The sequence below is a fragment of the Caretta caretta genome, chromosome 1 (assembly GCF_965140235.1).
Source record: "Caretta caretta isolate rCarCar2 chromosome 1, rCarCar1.hap1, whole genome shotgun sequence".
Classification (NCBI taxonomy): Eukaryota; Metazoa; Chordata; order Testudines; family Cheloniidae; genus Caretta; species Caretta caretta.
Genome location: NC_134206.1, coordinates 353,068 through 376,050, shown reverse-complemented (window position 1 = coordinate 376,050; position 22,983 = coordinate 353,068). Strand labels below are relative to the sequence as shown.

Below are 22,983 nucleotides of genomic sequence, written 5' to 3'. Positions count from 1 at the left end.
CCCTTCCTGCACTGAGCATGTGCTCTGCTGACAGACAGCACCGAGCGATTCCTCAAAGACGCCTCGTCGGCCTGCGGCATCACTCGCAGTGACCAGCTCCAGCCAGTCACGGGTCTAGACCGGAGCCAGATTTCTTTTCTTCCCAGATACTTACAATGCCCCCTGTTGTTCCTGGCCATGGATTGCTTCCACTCCCCCTATCGCATCTGTGCGCCTCACAGGGCCTAGTTCACCCTACCCATTGGCAGGGGCTCTGAGCAGGGGGCACTGCTGGGGGATGGCTCACGCTCACCCACCTTGGGAGCTTTGAGGTCTCCACTGCGCCAGTTCATGTCGATTTTGTGCTGACGCATGAAGGCGAATTTCCAGGGGCTGTACATGAAGCCGGGACTCAGCAGGCGCCGCTTTCGCAGGTTCAGGGGCTCCTCGATGCCTGTGGCAGGGGAAGGCAGCGAGACGTGGGCACAGGACTCCCAGCAGCAGAGCAGGGGCTGCGCTGCCCTCTCCGGTAGGGGAACAGGCCACCAGGGAGCCAGGGCAGGCGGGCGGAGGGGCCAGGCTGGGAGCCTCAGGGCGGGGGTGCTCCTGCAGGAGCGGGTGCCAGGAGCCTGTAGGGTCCTGCCCCACTTTGCCTCCTGCAGGGAGAGGGAGTGGCTCGGCAGGGGGCGTGGCCTGGAAGGGGGCGGGGCTCCTACCTTCCTCCCTGCACTTCTCCCTCCACAGCAGGTTGTCCTCAGCCAGGACCCTCCAGTAGCGGCAGGTCTGGGCGGCGCGGAGCAGGTCCCGGGGCTCCAGGAAAGACAGGACGTAAAGCGCCAGCTGCACAGAGGGGGCAGGTCAGGGGCCAGTCAGGGGCCAAGCCCCACGGGGCCAGTGGCTCCTGCTCTCCCCCAGGCTGGCCCCTCCCTCGCCCCACTCACCTCCTTGGGCAGCAGGGAGATGAAGTCTCTCTGGAACTGCGGCTCAATCACCTGCATCATGTACTTGATCTGGGAGGGCTCGCAGCGGTCGATGAGCTCGTCCAGGGCCACCAGCTTCTCCGGGCCACTCCACCTCTGGGCAGGAGAGAGCGCATGGGAAGGGCCGTGTGCCCCGGCAGCTGCGCACCACCCTCACTGCCCCCCCCACAAGCCCAGCCCCCCGCCCAGCCGCCCCTCCCCCCACGGTCCCAGCCCCCTGGCCAGCCGCCCCTGCCCCCTCTCCCCCACGGCTCCATCACCCCACCACACATGCTTTCCCTGTCTGTGACAGAGGAGGGCCCATTGGGCCGGCCCCACTGCGCTGATGGGGAGGAGCCAGTCCCCTACCTGAAAGGTGCGGAGCCAGTCCTGCAGCTCTGGGGGCGGGGCGACTGAGGGGATGCGGCGCCGGCGGCCCTGGCCCGGCTTGGCGTTGCGCAGGTCCCCAAAGGTGGTGGTGGGGCTGGGAATGCAGGGGCCCAGCGTCCTGGTCACCATGGAGAGACCCGTCAGGTGAGACACAACAGCACTGGGGGAGTTATCTAGACCCCTCCACCCCCCATTCTCAAGAGCCAACCCCCAGCCACCAGACCCCCCCACTTGCCAGGCTCCCCCACCCCAAGAACCAACTGCATTCACCCCCCACTACCCACCGCCCCCTTGCCCCATACATCCCAGCCCCGCTCCGCACGGTTCCCCTTCGCCCAGCCGAGCACCCTGGGGGCCGTGAGCTGGTGCAGGCTGACTGGCGGGCAGGGTGTGTGTGTGTGTATTGGTAAGTGGTGACCCCTTTTCCTGCTGCCCCAGGACAGCCCAAAGCTCACCTGCCGTACTCTGAGCCCTTGCAGAGCTTCTTGCCAGGGGACAGGGCCCTGCTGTCCAGGCCATGCTCCGACTTCCGCTTCATCTGCAAGCGGATGGGAGGGGGGGGGATTGTTAGGCCAGGGGGACCCACAGTATAGCCCCCCAGAGGGCTAGGGGAGTTCCTGGGGGAGGGGGAGGGCAGGGATCACTAGGGAGGCATCTAGGCTGAAGACAGCCTGAGGGCCAGCTCCCAGCAGAGGAGGAGCATGAGCCTGACTCAGGCAGCAGCAGGGGACTCGGGGGACCCCTGGCAGCACAGGAGCCTGGGGGCCTGAGCCCCAAGCCTGGCCCAGCAGGGAGGAGACGCCCCATGCTGCACCCCTCAGTGCTGGAGCTTCCCAGCTCACTAGCTCCCAAGGCAACATGTGTCAGGCCCAGAGCAGTCCCTACACCAGGCCGGAGAACAGCTCCACTCCAGGCCCAGGCTACTCTCCGGGGAGGCTGGGCCTGAGGCCAGGCAGGGCCACAGTGCAGTCTCAGACACTCACCCCTCCCGAGGCAGCTTTCTCGGGAGCGGGGATCCCAGCCCCAAAGGCCAGGACAAGAAGCAAAGGACGAACAGCAAATGCTGGCAGGAGCTGAAGAATGGCCACCCCACATGGCGCAGCCAGCTGGCTTCTGGAGAGACCCTCAGGGACCCCCTGCCCTCCTCCACCCAGACCCCAATACCACCCCCAACAGACAGAGAGACCCCATACCACCTCCTGACAGACAGAGACCCTGTACCACTCCCAGAGACCCCGCACCACCCCCACGCAGACAGACACCCCGTACCATCCCCAGAGACCCCGTACCACCCCCAGGCAGACAGAGACCCCGTACCATCCCCAGAGACCCCGTACCACCCCCAGGCAGACAGAGACCCCTTACCACCCACAGACAGACAATGTTCCCTCTAATTTTTTCCGTCCATGTGTGGAACAAATTTTGTTATGTGCACCGAGGTATGTGTGGATGTGCGTCACCAGTAGAAACAAAAAATCTAGATATAATATATATTTTTAAAAAGTTACCATAGGGATAATTACTTCAGACAGGACAGGTTAGGAATTTTAGAACTCATTACTCAAAAAATTAAATTTAAGTGTAAGAGAGAAAAAAAATTATGAAATGCACAGACCAGTCAAAACACCAAAATAAAATTTGAAAGAATAAAATTACAGAGAATATATGTGCATTGCTAGAACTACCAAGAAGTAACAACAAACAAAAATAACACAAATATGTGTTCGGAGATGAGTGTGAAAGACTCTGTGTGAAGTGAGCTGTAGCCCACGAAAGCTTATGCTCAAATACATGTGTTAGTCTCTAAGGTGCCACAAGTCCTCCTGTTCTTTTTGTGGATACAGACGAACACGGCTGCTACTCTGAAATCTCTGTGCATGTGTGTGTATAGAGACACACAAACTCTGTGTGTGTGTAGACGTGTGTGTGCGTGCGCGCATGTGCACGCAGAGACAGGCTCTGTGTGTGTGTGCAGAGAGAGACAGACTGTGTGTGTGTGTATAGACACACAAACTGTGTGTGGGTAGACTGTGTGTGTACGTGTGTGTGTATAGACACACAAACTGTGTGTGGGTAGACTGTGTGTGTACGTGTGTGTGTATAGACACACAAACTGTGTGTGTGTAGACTGTGTGTGTACGTGTGTACATGTGTGTGTGCGCGCACAGAGAGACTCTGTGTGTGTGTGTGTGTGTATGCAGAGACACAGACTCTGCACACGCGCATATCTGTGTGTGTGAGAGAGAGAGATTGTGTGCGCTGGGGAAGTCTCTGAGAGACCGTGCGCTGTTTCCTTAAGTTAAAGGCACTCGCTCACCAGCTTTCAGACCTCAGACCCTTGGGGCTGTTCCCCCCCTGTGCTGGGGTGCACGGGGAGGGGGACACCCTGACATCAACACTCCGCCCCTGCACAGCCAGCAGGGGCTCCGGGGCAGAGGGCTGCTGAGCAGTGGGGGCGGGACATCTGAACATGGGCTGCCAGCCTGATGGAGCCTCTCTGCTAACCAACCGCAGGGCACTTCGATCACTCCTGGGGCGCAGATTAGATGGGGCGCAGTTTAGAGGGAACACAGCTGACAGACCCCCGTGCCCCCCCCACAGAACCTGTGCCACCCCCCCCACAGACCCCGTGCCACCCCCCACAGACCCCAATCCACCCCCAACTCACAGACCCTGTGCCGACCCCCCCGATAGAGCGTCCCCTGTGCCCCCCCCACAGACCCGGTACTGCCCCCGACAGACCTTGTACCACCCCTGACAGACCCCCATCAGATACCCCATACCACCCCCATCCCCCAACAGAGCCCATACCACCCCCACCGCCGACAGACAGACCCTGTACCACCCCTTACAGACAGACCCCCATCAGACACCCCATACCACCCCCACCCCCAACAGACACACCCTGTACCACCCCTTACACACAGACCCCCATCAGACACCCTATACCATCCCCACCCCGAGAGAGCTGGTACCATCCCCACCGCTGACAGACAGACCCTGTACCACCCCTTACAGACAGACCCCCATCAGACACCCCATACCACCCCCACCCCGAGAGAGCTCGTACCATCCCCACCGCCAACAGACAAACCCTGTACCACCCCTACCTCTCGACAGACAGACTGACCCCGTACTGCCACAGCCCCTTGACAGACAGACCCCCGCCATATCCCTCCATCCCTCGACAGACCCTGTACCACACCCATCCCTGACAGAGACCCAGTACCACCCCCAACCCTCAACAGACAGACCAACCCGGTACTCCCAATCTAGAGCTGGCCCTGCCCCACAGGGCTCATTGTTCCACTCTCAGGCTGTGGGGAAATCCAGGTTTAATCTCTGCCCTAGTCAGGTGCTGTCCAGCTTCTCCTCCAGCCCTCCTCATGGGGTACAGAGACTCGGTACAGAGACTCGGGGCAGGGCTGGCCCTGGGCCTGCGGGCAGGTTCCCTTGTTCTTGGGAGAAGCCATCAGCCGGTGCCCCGTGGCAGCCCCCAGGCCTGTACGTGCTCATCCCTATCGTGCAGGGAAGCCCCGACGGGCTCGTGGCTGCCCTGACCCCGTTACCTTTGGCCGCACATGTCGGATGAGGCTGCCCTCCTCGGTCCTCTCCAGATAGTCAATCCAGCGCTCCCCAATGGTGTAATAGAAATAGACGTCACTGCCGTCCTCCCCTTCATCGCTGCAGCAGCTCCCCTCCTCCTCCTCCTCCTCCTGTGCCCCACAGACTCTGGAGCTGGCAGGCTCCAGCCCCCCATGGCCGGCCAGCTCCTCGGGCTCCTGCCCCACTCGCACTCTGGAGCCATTGGACTCTGGACCAGAACCCCCTTCAACACCTGAGCAATCCGATTCCTCCGACTCCCAGGCAGCCTGGACGCCGTTCTCCTCCTCAGCCAGCACCTGCAAGACACAGCGGCATGGAGTCAGGGGTCTGCGCACCCCCAGGCAGCTCACTGGTGGGGTCTGGGTGGGGAACAGCTTCTCCTGCTGACAGCCAGGTGCTGCATGGCAGAGCGCAGGGATGGCAGGCACCACAATGACGCGCGGAGCCCTGTTCTGAGGACGTGAGGGCCAACGGGTCCCTTCTTCCACAGCCAGACCCAGCCAGGGGGAAGGGCCACAGGCACCTGGCATGAGTGGACAGCACCAGTGCCCCATTCAAAGGCTGTCAGGGCCTGCAGCCACCTAGCAGGGCCCCAGAGCCCCCGTAACACAGGGCTGGAAGTCACACGCACACTGCTAGTGCGGTAACCCCAGTGCTCCCAACCCAGCAGCGTTTAGCTGCTTTAACAGCTCTCCGCAGCACTAACAGCGGAGCTGGGACCCGTCCCAGACTGGAGCAGCCCCCCCAGAGTCCTGCAGGTCCAGCTCCTCTTGCCTGGCCCTTGGCAGCAAGCTGGGCCCTGCACCAGGTGGTTGCCAAAGGGTAGATGCCGGGGGGACAGAGTGACCTCCCCTTCAGACCAGGGCAGGGCACGGACTTCGCTCTGGACTCTTCTTAGATCTTGAGAAACTGGATCTTCCAAAAACAATAGATAACTTTCTAACACCCAACACCAGAAGGGGGGGGGGGGGTGAGAAAACATCTGATGAAGTGAGCTGTGGCTCACGAAAGCTCATGCTCAAATAAATTGGTTAGTCTCTAAGGTGCCACAAGTACTCCTTTTCTTATTGTAAAGAGAGTGGTCACTTTGGATGGGCTATTACCAGCAGGAGAGTGAGTTTGTGTGTGGTGGGGGCGGAGGGTGAGAAAACCTGGATTTGTGCTGGAAATGGCCCAACTTGATTATCATACACATTGTAAGGAGAGTGATCACTTTAGATAAGCTATTACCAGCAGGAGAGTGGGGTGGGAGGAGGTATTGTTTCATGGTCTCTGTGTATATAATGTCTTCTGCAGTTTCCACAGTATGCATCCGATCAAGTGACCTGTAGCTCACGAAAGCTTATGCTCAAATAAATTGGTTAGTCTCCAAGGTGCCACAAGTACCCCTTTTCTTATCCCGGACTGCATACTGACACAGCCAAACCATCGCTAGCCTGGAAGTGGGCCGTGGCCTACGGACCAGGATCATCAGCCAGTTACATTTGATGAGGGCAAAGAGAGACATGCCCCAACCAGTAACAAACACTTGGCTCCTCAGAAGGGCTAGTTCCCAAAGCCTAGGGAAAATGTGGACAGAGAAACGTGAATAGAAACGGGGAGCTCTCGAAGAGGTTGTTAGATGGCCAAAAAGCCACAATGTCCCCAAAGAAGAGTTTACTTGGCTCGCAACCCGCCCTGTTCAGTGGGGAAGTGAAGGGAGCAATCAGACATCAAACAGCAGCACAGAACGCATGGGAACGGGGGAAATCTATAGCAATCAGTACAACACGATGTCCCAGGAGGCACCCAAGACGCCCTGCCCTTTGCCCATCATCCCGACACTGGCAGGTCTGAGCGGGAGCAGATCAGCAGTGAGGTTGGGGGCTTTGGGAGCAAGGGGGAACACGCTGTGGTCCTGTCCACCCTCCCAGGGGAAGGTGAGGGCCCCGACAGGAACAGGCGAGTCCTGAAGATGAATGCACGGCTGCACAGATGGTGTAGATGGAAGGCTCTGGCCTCCTTGACCGTGGGATACTGTGCTGGGAAGAGATGGGGCTCACCTGACCAAGAATTGGGAATTGGTCCTGCTTCGAGCAGGGGGTTGGACTAGATGACCTTCTGGGGTCCCTTCCAACCCTTATATTCTATGATTCTATGATTCTAAGAAGGGGAAGAGCAGCTTTGCACACCGACTTGCCAGCTCAGTGAAGAGGGCTTTGAACTAAGTTCCCAGGGGGCAGGGGACAAAACCCCCAGGGAGGTATAAAAAAGTCTCTCTCTGACCTTACCAAAGGGATAAGTGTTTGGCTGGGGCAGAAGGGGGATGGAAAATGACAAGACAGATGTAGCAGCAACAAGAGGGAATTGCTCCACATCTTAGATGTCTGCCCATAAATGCAAGGAGCATGGGGGATAAACAGGAAGTGTTGGTACACAAGCTAAATGATGACTCAAGTGGCCTCCCAGGGACTTGGTAAGATAACTCTCCTGATTGGAATACTGGCACGCAGGGGTACAGGACGGCCAGGAAGGGAAGAGGGCAGAAGGGTTGCCTTACACACCAAGAATATATTCACGTGTTCTGAGGTCCAGAAGGAGGGGACAGGCAGACCAGCTGAAAGGCTTAGGGTGAAGGTAAAGTGGGAAAAAAGAAGGGGGATGTCATTAGGGGTCTGCTACAGACTGTTAGGGGGCTTATTCCTTCACCCACTTACTTCCCTGGTCCTTCTCGCATGAACAGAGAGCAACAATACCCGAAGTCCAAAGGTGCAAACAATTCGATGTTTATTGGGGTGAACTTCCAGCAAGCATGATTCCAGTTTCCTTCCTTAGTATCCTCCTTCCCAGCTCTGACACCACAGAGCCTTACACCTGTGTCCCTGTTCCCATTCCTACCCTTAGCCAAACATGATTCCAACTTCCTTACTCCCATTCCCTGTTCCCATTTCCCCCTTTAGCAAAACATGATTCCAATTTTCTTACCCCCATTCCCTGCTCCCATTTCCCACACCCACATGCCCATGCCCACCCCCACCCACACCCAGTCACTTCTTCATTGACTACAGATTATATAGTAAAACTTGAGTTCTGCTTAGCTATACCTTAACCAATCATTTTCCTGAAATTTAACTAACCAATCCTAACATATTGTAACATGATTATGTAACCAATTATATCCCACCACCTTAATTAGTTTACACCCAGCAAAATTAATTATACAGCAGACAGGAACAATCACAGAACCAGACAGAGATTATACAGACAAATAACAGCAAAGTGGGAACTATAATGACAAGACAATACAGAAGTGAGGATTTCACATCCCAGCTATTGATAAGTGAGTTCTTGCCAGACAGGATGCTATCAAACTAAGTTTCCTTTTACATTTTCTAGGCACTTCCCTTTCTCTGGAGGTGATAGGAACTATCAGGACAGGATTGTATCCTAACAGCCGAATAGCACCTTATTTCAGTGTGACTAGTTTGGAATGTGAGGATGTGACTGTTCGCTTCCCAGCTTATGGCTGCCTCTGCTGCTTAGCCAAAGGCCTGAGCCTAAGCACAGGGCCACAAACTGTCACAGTAAGAGAAGGCCCTTACACTGGCAGACAGTGGTTTTGATTCTTTCTTTTATACCTCTGGAACTAGCCAAGTGATAAGAATACACCTAAATTCTTAAAGTACAGGCCTTTGCAGACAGGCCTGAATATCTATATCCTAACACAGACCAGCTCATCGGGACAAGGAGGTGGATGAGGCATTTTAGAATAACAGAAATCTCTGAAATACAAGACCAGGTAGTAATGGGAGACTTGAACTACTCAGGCATCTACTGGGAATGTCATACGGGAAAACACACAACCTCCAGTAAGTTCTGTGAACATACTGGAGACAACTCTTAGTTTCCGGTGAAGGAAGTAACCAGTGGAACGGCCATTTCAGACGTGATTCTGCCTATCGGGGAAGAACTTCCTGTGAATCTGAAGGTTGAGGCAATGTGGGTGAAAGTGATCCTGAAATGAGGGATTTAATGATTCTAAGGCAGTGGTTTTCAACTCGTGGTTTGAGGACCCCTGGGGGTCTACCAACCATGTCTAAGATTTCCAAAGGGTCCGCACCTCATTTGAAATGTTTTAGGGGTCCACAGACAAGACAAGGTTGAAAACCACCGTGGTAAGGAAAGAAAGGCATGAGAGCAGCAGAATAAAGACAATGGACGTCTAAAAGTCGACAGTAACAAACTCAGGGAACTGGTAGGTGAGGTCCCATGGGAAGAAAATCTAAGGGATAAAGGAGTTCAGGAGACCTGGCAGTTTCTGAGAGAGACAACATTAAAGGTGCAAAGATCGGAGAGATAGTAAGAGGCCAATATGGCTCCATCCGGAACTCCTGAATGGCCTGAAAAACAAAAGGGAATGCTACAAAAAGTGGAAACATGGACAAACTGCTAAGGAGGAGTACAAAAGAGTGGAACAAGCATGTAGGGACAAAATCTGAAAGGCTAAGGAACAAAATGTGTTACACCTAGAAAGGGATATAAAAGGCAGTAGGACAAGGATTTATAAATACATTAGGTGCAAGAGAAAAGACAAAGAAAACTGTAGGTCCTCAACTTAGCAGGGAAGGAGAGTTAATAACGGACAACCTCAAGAAAGCTGACACACTTAATACCTACTTTGCTTCAGCCTTCACTAAAAACACTCAACGCAATTAACAACAACAACAAGGGGGAGGAACGGAAGCCAGAATAGGGAAGGAACAGGTTAAAGAATATTTAGATAAGTGAGATGTATTCAAATGAGCAAGGCCTGATGAAATTCACCGTGGGGTAGTTAAGGAACTAGTTGAAGCAATCTTGGAACTGTTAGAGATGGTCTTTGAGAACTCCTGGAGGAGGGGTGAAGTCCCAGAGGACTGGAGAAGGGCAAAAGGGGAACAAAGGACCTAGAGAATTAACTATAGACCAGTCAACCTAACTTTGATACCTGGAAAGACATCGGAACAAGCTATTCGGCAACCAACCCTGTAAGCACTTGGAGGATAATAAGATTATAAGGACTAGCCAACATGGATTTGTCAAGAACAAATCATGGCAAACCAACCTCATTTCCTTCTCTGACAGAGTGACTGACCTAGTGGATGGAAGAATGCTCTAGACGTGATGTATCTTGATTTTAGCAAGGCTTTTGACACAGTTCCACATGCCATTCTCATAAGCAAACTAGGGAAATGTAGTCTAGATTAAATTACTATAAAGTGAGTGCACAACTGGTTGAAAGACCGGACTCAAGGAGTATTTATCAATGGGTCACTGTGAGGTTCGGCAGGGGTCAGTCCTGGGTTCATAAATGACTTACATAATGGAGTGGAGAATACAGTTTTGTAGATGTGAGGGAGATTCAGCAACTCGTCTTCACTGTTGAGGAAATGAGGGAGATTCCCAAACCTGAGCCATTCTTTTTGGGTGATAGATCTGAGGAACTGTCCCAAATTGACGTATCATTAGAGGAGGTTTTGGAACAAATTGATAAACTAAACAATAGTAAGTCTCCAGGACTGGATGGGATTCACCCAAGAGTTCTAAAGGAACTCAAATGTGAAATTGCAGGACTACTAACTGTCATCTGTAACCTATCATTTAAATCAGCTTCTGTACCAAATGACTGGAGGAGAGCTAATGTGACACCAATTTTTAAAAAGGGCTCCAGAGGAGACCCTGGCAACTACAGGCCAATAAGCCTCACTTCAGTACCGGGCAAACTGGTTGAAACTATTGTAAAGAACAAAATTGTCAGACACATAGATGAACACAATTTGTTGATAAATAGTCAACATGGTTTTTGTAAAGGGAAATCATGCCTCACCAATCTACTAGAATTCTTTGAGGGGGTCAACAAGCATGCTGACAAAGGAGATCCAGTGGATCTAGTGTATTTAGATTTTCAGAAAGCCTTTGACAAGGTCCCTCACCAAAGACTCTTAAGCAAAATAAGCAGTCATGGAATAAGAGGGAAGGTTCTCTCATGGATCGGTAACTGGTTAAAAGATAGGAAACAAAGGGTAGGAATAAATGGTCAGTTTTCAGAATGGAGAGAGGTAAATAGTGGTGTCCCTCAGGGGTTTGTACTGGGCCCAGTCCTATCTCAAGATAGTTAAGTCCCGGGCAGACTGCGAAGAGTTGCAAAAGGATCTCTCAAAACTAGGTGACTGGGTAACAAAATGGCAGATGAAATTTAATGTTGATAAATGCAAAGTAATGCACACTGGAAAACGTAATCCTAACTATACATATACAATGATGGGGTCTAAATTAGCTGTTACCACTCAAGAAAGATCTTGGAGTCATTGTGGATAGTTCTCTGAAAACATCCACTCAATATGCAGCAGCAGTGAAAAAAGTGAACAGAATGTTGTGAATCATTAAGAAAGGGATAGATAATAAGACAGAAAATATCATATTGTCTCTATATAAATCCATGGTACGCCCACACCTTGAATACTGCATGCGGATGTGGTCGCCCCATCTCAAAGAAGATATATTAGAATTGGAAAAGGTTCAGAAAAGGGCAACAAAAATGATTAAGGGTATAAAACGGCTTCTGTATGAGGACAGATTAATAAGACTGGGACTTTTCAGCTTGGAAAAGAGGCGACTAAGGGGGGATATGATAGAGGTCTATAAAGTCATGAGTGGTATAGAGAAAGTAAATAAGGAAGTGTTATTTACTCCTTCTCATAATGCAAGAACAAGGGGCCACCAAATGAAATTAATAGCTGGCAGATTTAAAACAAACACAAGAAAGTATTTTTTCACGCAACGCACTGTCAACCTCTGGAACTGCTTGCCAGAGGGTGTTGTGAAGGCCAATACTATAATAGGGTTCAAAAGGGAGCTAGATAGATTCATGGAAGATAAGTGCATCAATGGCTATTAGCCAGGATGGGCAGGAATGGTGTCCCTAGCCTCTGTTTGCCAGAAGCTGGGATTGGGTAACAGGGCATGGATCACTTGACGATAACCTGTCTGTTCATTCCCGTTGGGGCACCTGCCATTGTCCACTGTCAGAGGACAAGATACTGGGCTTGATAGACCTTTCGTCTGACCCAATATGGCTGTTCTCATGTTCTTATGATGACACCAAGCTCGGAGGGATTGTAAGCACTTTGGAGAAGAGGATTAGAATTCAAAATAACATTGAGAAACTGGAGAATTGGTCTGAAACCAGCAAGATGAAATTCAATAAAGACAAGTGAAAGTACTGCACTTAGAAAGAAAAAATCAAATGCAGAACTATGGCATGGGGAAGAAATGGCTAGGTAGTAGCACTGCTGAAAAGAATCTGGCTTTACGGTGGATCACAAATTGAGTATGAGTCAACGAAGTGATGCAGTTATGAAAAAGGCTAATGTTTCAGGGTGTATAACAGGAGTGTTGTACATAAGACAATGTCCCACTCTACTCAGCACTGGTGAGGCCTTGGCTGGATTACTGTGTCCAGTTCTGGGTGCCATACTTTAAGAAAGATATGACAATTGGAGACAGTTGAGAAAAGAGCAACACAAGTGATAAAAGGTTTAGAACATCTGACTTATGGAGATAGGTTAAAAAATGGGGGATGATTAGTCTTGAGACTAAGAAAAAGAATGGGGGGGGGGGAGACACAAGGGGACAGGACACACATGATAACAGTCTTCATATATGTTAAGGGCTGTTACAGAGATGATGGTGATCAGTTGTCCTCCATGTTCACTGAAGGCAGGGACATGAAGTAATGAGCTTAATCCAGGGGTGGGCAAACTATGGGCTGCATCTGGCCTGCCAGCCGTTTTAAACTGGCCCTCGAGCTCCCGCTGGGAAGCGGAGTCTGGGGCTTGCCCTGCTCCAGCGCTCCAGCCGGCGAGCGGGGTCGGGGGCCGCTCCATGCCACCCCCGGAAGCAGCAACATGGCCCCGCTCTGACTCCTACACATAGGGGCAGCCAGCGGGCTCTGCTCTGCACACTGCCCCTGCCCCAAGTGCCGCCCCCGCAGCTCCCATTGGCCAGGGACTGCGGCCAATGGGAGCTGCGGGTGGTGCCTCCAGACGGGGCAGCATGCAGAGCAGCCTGGCTGTGCCTCCACGTAGGAGCCGGAGTGGGGACATGGCCGCTGCTTCCGGGAGCCACATGAGGTAAGCACTGCCCAGAGCCTGCACCTCTGAGCCTCTCCCTGCACCCCAACCCCTGCCCCAGCCCTGATCCCACTCCTGCCCTCCAAACCCCTTGGTCCCAGCCCAAAGCAACCTTCTGCACCCCAAACTCCTTATCCCCAGCCCCACTCCAGAGCTCCCCCGCACCCTACTCCCCCATCCCAGCCCGGAGCCCACTCCCGTACCCTGAACCCATTTCTGGCCCCATCCTGGAGCCCGCACCCCCAACCAGACCTCTCACCCCCCTCCCACACCCCAACCCCAATTTTGTGAGCATTCCTGGCCCGCCGTACAATTTCTATTCCCAGATGTGGCCCTTGGGCAAAAAAGTTTGTCCATCCCCGGCTTAATCTGTAGCAAGGGAGATGTAGGTTAGATATTAGGAAAAACTTTCTAACTATAAGGATAGGCCCTGGAATATAAGACTGGAAATAAGGCATACATTTTTTTACAGTGAGGTAATTGGAACAGGTTTCAGAGCAGCAATTTACCAAGGCTCACGGTGGATTCTCCCACCATTGACCCTTTTTAAACCGAGACAGGATGTTTTTCTAACTGATCGGCTGTGGGAATTATTTTGGGGAAGTTCTGTGGCCTGTGCTATAAAGCAGGTCAGACGAGATTCCAATGGTCCCTTCTGGCTTTAGAATCTATGAATCATGAAAAGGCTTCCAGGGGAAGATGTGGAATCCCCATCATTGGAGGTTTTTAAGAACAGCTTAGACAGACACCTGTCAGGGATGGTCTAGATATACTTGATCCTGTCAGCGGAGGTAAAAATAAGAAATTAAGCAATTTTTACCATATAATTATAAGAAATTAAGCAATTTTTCAGTAACAGTGGCTATGACACTTTTGTATTATGCCCAATTTTGTAAGCAAGTAGTTTTTAAGTGAGGTGAAACTTGGGGTGCGCAAGACAAATCAGACTCCTGACAGGGGTACAGGAGTCTGGAGAGGTTGAGAGCCACAGGACTAGACGATCACAGAGATTCCAAAGCCAGAAGGGAACAACAGAACCACTTTCTTTTTGTTCTTTTTGTTCCCGGCTTCCAATTTTTAGTTCTGTATTCAGTTCCTCTTTATCTGGCAAGACGAGGTCTAATACAGAATCCCCACAACACTTCTTTGAGTTAGGAAATTATCACGTATAATGTTTAGATTTTCCAAAGATGTTTTAGTACTGGCAGCATGAGACCTCCAGCATATGTCACTCAAATTGAAGTTCACTGTGATCACGCAGTTTTTTTCTGATACATTATAGATTGGTGATTAAGGAGCAGGTCATCCTGTTCCATGGTGGGATGTGGTAATCTGCAGCAGAGTCCATCTCAGAGGTGGGCAAACTACGGCCCGCGGGCCACATCCAGCCCATGGGACCGTCCCGCCTGGCACTTGAGCGCCTGGCCGGGGAGGCTAAACCCCAGCCTCTCCCCTGCTGTCCCCCTGCCCTGCAACCTCAGCTCGCTGTGCAGCCAGTGCTGTGCCCAGCGGGGCTGTGAGCTCCTGCCAGGCAGTGTGGCTGGCTCCGGCTAGGCGGCACGGCTCCCAGTCCTGGTGCTCTGAGTGGCATGGTAAGGGGGTGGGGAGCGCGGGGGCTGGATAAGGGGCAGGAGGTTCCGGGGGGCAGTCAGGGGACAGGGAGAGCGGTGGGGGTTGGATAGGCATGGGAGTCCCGGGGGGGGGGGGGGGCGGTTAGGGAAAGGGGGTGCCAGGAGGGGGCAGTCAGGGGACAAGGAGCAGGGGGAGTTGGATGGGTTGGGGGTTCTAAAGAAGGCAGTCGGGGGCGGAAAGTTGGAGGGGGTGGATAGGGGGCAGAGGCCAGGCTGTCTGGGGAGGCACAGCCTTCCCTACCCGGCCCTCCATACAGTTTTGGAACACCAATATGGCCATCGGGCCAAAAAGTTTGCCCACCTCTGCACTATCTAATACCCCACCTTGTGTTTTAACTTTTGGTATATTGATACATAAGCATCCAAAAAAACCCCAAAAACCAGTTACTCACTTCTCGTAACTGTTGTTCTTCGAGATGTGTTGTTCATGTCCAGTCCAATTAGGTGTGTGCGCGCGCACATGTGCATGGTGGCCGGAAGATTTTTCCCCCAGAAGCATCTGTCGGGTTGGTCTGGCCACCCTCTGGAGTCGCACCTTCATGGCGCTCAACATGGAGCCCTCCTGACCCACCACCCCCTTACCGGCTACTCTGACAGAGGGGTAAGAGGGTGGGTATTCGAATGGAGATGAACAACACACCTCAAAGAACAACAGTTATGAGAAGGTGAGTAACCGTTTTTTTCTTCTCTGAGTGCTTGTTCACGTCCATTACAATCAGGTGACTCACAAGCCTAAGTTCAGGAGTTGGGGTTGGAGTCTTCCACTGGTTGGAGCATGGCTCGTCCGAAGGCTGCATCGTCTCTGGCCTGCTGGGTAATTGCATAGTGCATGATGACAGTGTGGATGGAGGACCATGTCGCTGCTCTACAGATTTCCTGAGTGGAAACCTGAGCCAGAAATGCTGTTGATGAAGCCTGCGCCCTGGTGGAGTGCACAGTGCTTGGGGATACGGGAACCGCCGCCAGGTTGTAGCACTTCTGGATGCAGGACGTGATCCATGGTGAAATGCACTGTGATGACACAGGCAGACCTTTCATTCTGTTCGCCACTGCCACAAATAACTGGACCAATTTTCTGAATGGCTTCGTTCTCTCGATGTAGAAGGCTAGCGCCCTGCGGACATCCACAGTGTGTAGTCTCTGCTCCCTGCTGCTGGAATGAGGCTTCGGGTAGAATACTGGGAGAAAGATGTCCTGGTTGATGTGGAACTGCGACACAACCTTTGGGAGGAAAGCAGTATGGGGCCTGAGCTGAACAGTGTCCTTACAGAACACAGTGTAGGGAGGCTCTGAGATTAGGGCCCTGAGCTCAGACATCATCCTGGCTGAGGTTATGGCCACCAGGAACGCCACCTTGTACGAGAGGTAGAGCAGTGGGCACGTGCCAAGGGCTCGAAGGACGGTCTCATGAGAGAGGCCAGGACCAGGTTGAGGTCACAGGCCAGGACAGGCTGACGGACATGAGGGTATAGCCTGTCGAGCCCTTTTAAAAACTGACTAAATCATGGGATTAGCAAACACAGAGCGAGTCCTCCTGGCTCACATAAGTAATGAAGGAACTGCTCAGCCGCTTGCTGATGCAAGAGCAAGGGGAAGTCCCAGCTACCGTCACTGACGGGAAGAAGGAACTGAGGAGGTAGTGGGTCGGCAGGGCTCTCTATTGAGTGCCATGAAGGCACGACTCCAGGGTGCGCCAAGGCCAACCCATGAACGCTGCTAAGGGAAAAATTCTCCGGCTACCATGAACGCAGCACGCACACACCTTATTGGAATGGACATGAATAAGCACTCGAAGAACCACCATTTTCTTCCAAGTCATCAGTGACTTGGAAACAGGTAATGACATCTCTGGGACTGCTGCGATCATCTAATCTGACTTCCTGTACGACACAGGGTATAGGCCATTGGACTTCCTTGAACTAAGTCCCTGTTTGAACTAGAGCAGATCTCAACCAATTTTGATTTAACAATTGCCAGTGCTGGAGAATCCACCATATCCCTGGGTAAACTGCTCCAATGGTTAAATTACCCTCAGTGTTAAAAATCTGCATCCCATTTCTATTCTGAATTTGTCTGGCTTCAACTTCTAGGCATTAGATCTTGTTATACCTTTGTCTCCTAGACTGAAGAGCCCTCTATTATAAAGTTTTGGTGTTTATTAACTATGATCAAGTCATCCCATCATGGAGCCGCAAGATCGCTGCTACACCCCCAGCTTCTAGGAAGAAGCCCTCCCATGTGCCAGACCCAAGGGGTCTCACTCTCTCTTCAGGGCAGGCCAGGTGGCATCACTGCCTCCTGAGACTGGACCTCTGGGACTTCCCGCTTCACGCCGTGAGCTCTGTTCAGCCAGTCCCACCGAGACAGACTCCTGCCAGAGAACGTGCATTCTGCAGGGTCAGTGCACAGCACTAGTATCGGCAGTGCCACACAAGCCGCGTTTTCAGAACAGTTGAGTTTATTAGCCATCTGGCACACAGCACAGGAAGCCCTTAGGTCAGCACAGAGAAGTACAAAACACAGACGATCCTGGTCAGCCCAGAGCCCAGCCAAGCCGTAGTAACTCCAGTTCCTGCTCAGTCTGACCTCCTTGATCAGTTCCCAGGTGAGAGAGCTCCCAGCCTTCTTCCAGAGCTCACACTTACTCCCCACCTCACACTGCCCAGTCTTTTGTTCTCAAGCTGGAGCCCTTGCTCAGCATCCCTGCTGAGAGGCAGGGAAATCCAGGAGTCACTGGCGCTTACATTGTCTCTCTGGCCTCTTTTTGCTCTGGTCTGGTTTTAACCAGGTCCTTAATGACACTGAGTTCCACCTAGAGAGAGAGGTGAAACACACACTCCTGTCTCTTAGTCTGTCCTGAGAGCAAACTCAATCCCTTCCCCCCAACCACTGGATAACCATGCAACATACAGAGGAAACTGAGGCACACACAGGACTCATAAAAACACTACAGAAAATTCCCATTTTCTCACAACCCCTTAACCTGCTGTTTATCAAGCCAAACAGACTGAGATCCTGAGCGCTCTCTCTAGAAGACAGAATTTCCAATCCAGCAGTAATTCTAATGGCTCTTCTTGAATTGTGGACAGCAGAACCGGAAACAATATTTGAGTGGCAGTCGCACCAGTGCCAGATGCAGGTTACAGAACATCTTCCTCCTACACGGGATTCTTCTGTTTCTACATCCAAGGAGCACATGTTAGGATACAGATATTCAGGTCTGTCTGTAAAGGCTTAGACTCTAAGAATTTAGGTGTATTCTTATCACTTGGCTAGTTATAGAGGTATAAAAGAAAGAATCAAAATCACTGTCTGACTGTATAAGGCCTTTTCTCACTGTGACAGTCTGAGGCCTGTTCTTAGGCTGAGATCTCTGGCTAAGCAACAGATGCAGCCATAAGCTGGGAAGTGTAGGGTCACATCCTCACATTCCAACCTAGTCACATTGAAATAAGGTGCTATTGGGCTGTTAGGAATACAATCCTGTCCTGATAATGCCTATCGCCTCCAGAGAAAGAGAAGTGCCTAGAAGATGTAAAAGGAAACTTAGTTTGATAGCATCCTGTCTGGCAAGAACTCACTTATCAATAGCTGGGATGTGAAATCCTCACTTCTGTATTGTTTTGTCATTATAGTTCCCACTTTGCTATTGTTTGTCTGTATAATCTCTGTCTGGTTTTGTGATTGTTCTTGTCTGCTGTATAATTAATTTTGCTGGGTGTAAACTAATTAAGGTGGTGGGATATAATTGGTTAAATAATCATGTTACAATATGTTAGGATTAAGAAAAGGAGTACTTGTGGCACCTTAGAGACATCTGATGAAGTGAGCTGTAGCTCACGAAAGCTCATGCTCAAATAAATTGGTTAGTCTCTAAGGTGCCACAAGTACTCCTTTTCTTTTTGCGAATACAGACTAACACGGCTGTTACTCTGAAATATGTTAGGATTGATTAGTTAAATTTCAGGAAAATGATTGGTTAACGTACAGCTAAGCAGAACTCAAGTTTTACTATATAGTCTAACGAATTTATTTGAGCATAAGCTTTCGTGAGCTACAGCTCACTTCATCAGATGCAGTATCCGATGAAGTGAGCTGTAGCTCACGAAAGCTTATGCTCAAATAAATTGGTTAGTCTCTAAGGTGCCACAAGTACTCCTTTTCTTTTTGCGAATACAGACTAACACGGCTGTTACTCTGAAACCTGTCACTATATAGTCTGCAGTCAATCAGGAAGTGGGGGGTGTGTGGGTGGGAAATGGGAACAGGGGTGGGGAAATTGGAATCATGTTTTGCTAAAGGGGGAAATGGGAACAGGGAATGGGAGTAAGGAAGTTGGAATCATGTTTGGCTAAGGGCAGGAATGGGAACAGGGACACAGGAGTAAGGCTCTGTGGTGTCAGAGTTGGGAAGGGGGACACTAAGGAAGGAAACTGGAATCATGCTTGCTGGAAGTTCACCCAATAAACATCAAATTGTTTCACCTTTGGACTTTGGGTATTGTTGCTCTCTGTTCATGCGAGAAGGACCAGGGAAGTAAGTGGGTGAAGGAATAAGCCCCCTAACAGCACATCAGCCCTTTTGGCCACAGCATTGCAACGGGAGCTCATGCTCAGCTGATTATCCACCACGTGGGATCAGTTCCAGGTCCGGTTCTGTCCAGTATCTCCACCAATAATTTAGCTAATGGCATAGAGAGTACACTTATAAAGTTTGCGGACGATACCAAGCTGAGAGGGGTTACCAAGGCTTTGGAGGACAGGGTTTAAATTCAAAATGATCTGGACAAACTGGAGAAATGGTCTGAAGTAAATAGGATGAAATTCAATAAGGAAAAATGCAAAATACTCCATTTAGGAAGGAACAATCAGTTGCACACATACAGAATGGGACATGACTGCCTAGGAAGGAGTACTGCAGAAAGGGATCTGGGGGTCATAGTGGATCACTAGCTAAACAGTGTAACGCTGTTGCAAATAAAAACAAACATAATTCTGGGATATTGTGACGAAGTGGGAATGTTCTTAACGTTTTCTCGGAATACTGTGTGTGTGCCTCAGTTTCCTCTAGGCAGTTCTTAAGTATCTAGGTGGGAGGATAAGGGGGTGTGATTGTTGCAGAACCCTAGAGGGCCAGTGGGATGGTGTCTGCAAAGAGCATGGCCGATGCCCTGTCTCCTGGCAACTGATGGCCTGGGGCCCTCCCCTGCAAAGGTGGCAACTGAAGGGGTTGGAGAACAAAGAGATCAGGTGGCCTCCTGGCTTGGGAAAGGGACAAAAGAAAGGAGGGGCTGGAGAGTTTCAGTTTGGAGCTGCTGGGAAAATGGAGGGAGGCCCAGATGGGTCTCTGGCCTCCCTCCCCCGAAGATGGACCTGACTGAGCAGTCCTGTTCTCTGTACCTACAAGCTCTGTTTTAGACCATGTTCCTGTTGTCTAATGAACCGTCTGTTTTACTGGCCGGCTGAGAGTCATGTCTGACTGCGGAGTTGGGGGGCAGGACTCTCTAGCTTCTCCAGGAGCCCCGCCTGAGCAGACTTACTGTGGGAAGCGCACGGAGGGGCAGAGGATGCTGAATGCTCCAAGGTCAGACCCAGGAAGGTGGAAGCCATGTGAGCTTCTTGCCCTGGAGACAGTCTGCTCAGAGAGAGGAGGCTCCCCCAGAGTCCTGCCTGGCTTCGTATGGAGTAGTTCCAGAGCACCGCCCGGAGACCCCGTGACAGATATATTAGCAGGAGTGTTGTAAGCAAGACACAAAAAGTAATTCTTCTGCTCTACTCTGCGTTGATTAGGCCTTAACTGGAGTATTGTGTCCAGTTCTGGGAGCCAAATTTCAGGAAAGATGTGGACAAATTGGAGAAAGTCCAGAGAAAAGCAACAAAAATGATCAAAGGTCTAGAAAACATGACCTATGAGGGAAGATGAAAAAATTGGGTTTGTTTGGTCTGCAGAAGAGAAGACTGAGAAGGGACGGGATAACAGTTTTCAAGTACATAAAAGGTTGTTACAAGGAGGAAGGAGAAAAATTGTTCTTCTTAACAGCTCAGGATAGGACAAGAAGCAATGGGCTTAAATTGCAGCAAAGGATGTTTAGTTTGGACATTAGGAAAAACTTCCTAACTGTCAGGGTGGTTAAGCACTGGAATAAATTACCTCTGGAGGTTGTGCAATCTCTACCATGGGAGATTTTTAAGAACAGGTTAGACAAACACCTGTCAAGGAGGATCTAGATCAGGGGCATGCAAACTTTTTGGCCTGAGGGCCACACTGGGTTTCCGAAGTTGTATGGAGAGCTGGTTAAAGGAGGCTGTCCACACCCCCGCCCCCTGAGCACCACCCCGAACTCCCCTGCCCTCTCTCCAACCCCCCTGCTCCCTGCCCCCTTACTGCGCTGCCTGGAGCACTGGTGGTCAGCCACACCACTGCGCAGCACAGAGCACCGGGTCAGGCCGCGGCTCTGCAAGAGCCCTGCCACCCAGAGCATTGTGCCGGCGGCGCAGTGAGCTGAGGCTGCAGGGGACGGGGAACAGCAGGGGAGGGGCCAGGGGCTAGCCTACTGGGCCAGGAGCTCAGGGACCAGGTAGGAGGGTCCCGCGGGCTGTAGTTTGCTCACCTCTGGTCTAGATAATACTTGGTCCTGCCATGATTGCAAGTGACTGGACCAGATGGCCTCTCACAGTCCCTTCCAATCCTACCATTCAATATTTCCATGTCCCCCCCAACTTTTTCTCAGAGTCATGGCTAGTATCCTATCTTGTGCTTTATCTATTAGGACATTGATCCATGAGCATTTAAGATCATTTTCTTTCTAGCTGTTAATGATTTGGGAACAGGCAATGCCATTTTTGACATTAAGTGCCACCCTGCCCTCTCTTTATTGGTCCCATTGATTTTGACATCCCACCAAGTTGCTGTAACACTAACTAGATCCAATTTACGCTCAGGAATGACCAATTCCAATTCTTTTTACTTGTTCCCAGGCTCCCAATATTGGCATATAGGCAATTCAATCCTTTCTTCTCTTTGTGTCCTTTGTTCTCCACATTATCATCTGCCGAGTGGTCAGATCTTCCCTCTTTTTACCCGCCCCCCCCGCTGGTATTGGTTTAAAACCCTCCGGACTCCCCAAAAGAAGCAGTCTGAAACTCTCTTTGTGGACACACTGGATTTTCTTGCAGGTTGGGCTGGGCAGCCATCCACAGGTGTGCCCTGTACACCTCACCATTCCTGTCACCAAGCTAGACTCTCACAGATCTCTTATGAGTATGCATCCGATGAAGTGAGCTGTAGCTCACGAAAGCTTATGCTCAAATAAATTGGTTAGTCTCTAAGGTGCCACAAGTACTCCTTTTCTTTTTGCGAATACAGACTAACACGGCTGTTACTCTGAAACAGATCTCTTAAACAGTAATCATGCTGAGGACTTGCTATCGGAATTCCTCCTTGTCCTCTTCTCTCCGGTGGTCACAGCCCGTCCACCTCATCTGCCTCCGCCTGTGCAGAACACCACCCTGACCTCTTGCCTCAGGTGAATAGATTATTTAATGGTCCCTTCTGGACTTGAATCTATGAATCTGCCCTTACTCCCCTCACTCTCAGTGAAGATACTATGGCAGCCCCCCCCAGTCTGCCTGGCATGCTCTGCTGTCTGGCTGCCATCTCCCGGCTCAGTGCAGGCTCCTCCATGTGAAGACCGGGCAGACTGTGGGATGGCAGAGAGGCCTTTCCTACTGCCCCACGCTCTGACAGAGACCGACCACGGAAGGGGCATAGGTGCTCCGAGCCCATCACCCTGCTCCTCACTTCGGCGGCTGGAGGGTGAAGGGGCTGCAGCTCAGGACCCCACTGTACAAGGAGGGCAGGCTGCGGGGCTCCTGCATGCAATGGGGCTCAAAGAGCTGTGCCTGCACAGGGAGAGGGAGGGGCGCAGGACATGAAGACCAGGCTTCCTCAGCCCCCTTCTCTCATATGCTGCCTCCAGAGAAAGGCCACACCTGCCAAGGTGGGTCGAGGAAGGGGAGCCATTGCTGAACCCCGAACACTGCCTGCTGGCTCTGGGGTGAAGGAGTGCTTAGCACAGCAACCAGGGACTGCCCTCTCTTCCCACTGGGCATCAGGAGCAGGCTGCAGGAGACATTGCCCCAGGGACCTCCCAGAGCGAAGTGGTAGGGGATGCCAGCTGGGGTGCAGACACTCTGTGAGCTGCTCCGAGCGGCAGCGGGATGGCTCCAGTCCGGACGGCCCAGCCTGCCCTCCCCGTGCAGGGCAAAC

At 51.6% G+C, this 22,983-nt stretch overlaps 1 protein-coding gene across 2 annotated transcripts in view; it reads right to left on the bottom strand.

Annotated features, from left to right (window-relative positions):
• LOC125637768 (F-box/WD repeat-containing protein 7) overlaps positions 1 to 22,983 on the bottom strand; it is a 42,896-nt gene that overhangs the window by 6,272 nt on the left and 13,641 nt on the right. For both annotated transcript variants that reach the window (XM_048852877.2, XM_048852800.2), the window contains 6 exons: positions 4,898 to 5,230; positions 1,784 to 1,866; positions 1,308 to 1,446; positions 921 to 1,055; positions 696 to 819; positions 297 to 433 (listed from right to left, as the gene is read on the bottom strand). In XM_048852877.2, the coding sequence (XP_048708834.1) occupies positions 297 to 433; positions 696 to 819; positions 921 to 1,055; positions 1,308 to 1,446; positions 1,784 to 1,866; positions 4,898 to 5,230 (951 nt within the window). The remainder of the gene's footprint in view (positions 1 to 296; positions 434 to 695; positions 820 to 920; positions 1,056 to 1,307; positions 1,447 to 1,783; positions 1,867 to 4,897; positions 5,231 to 22,983) is intronic.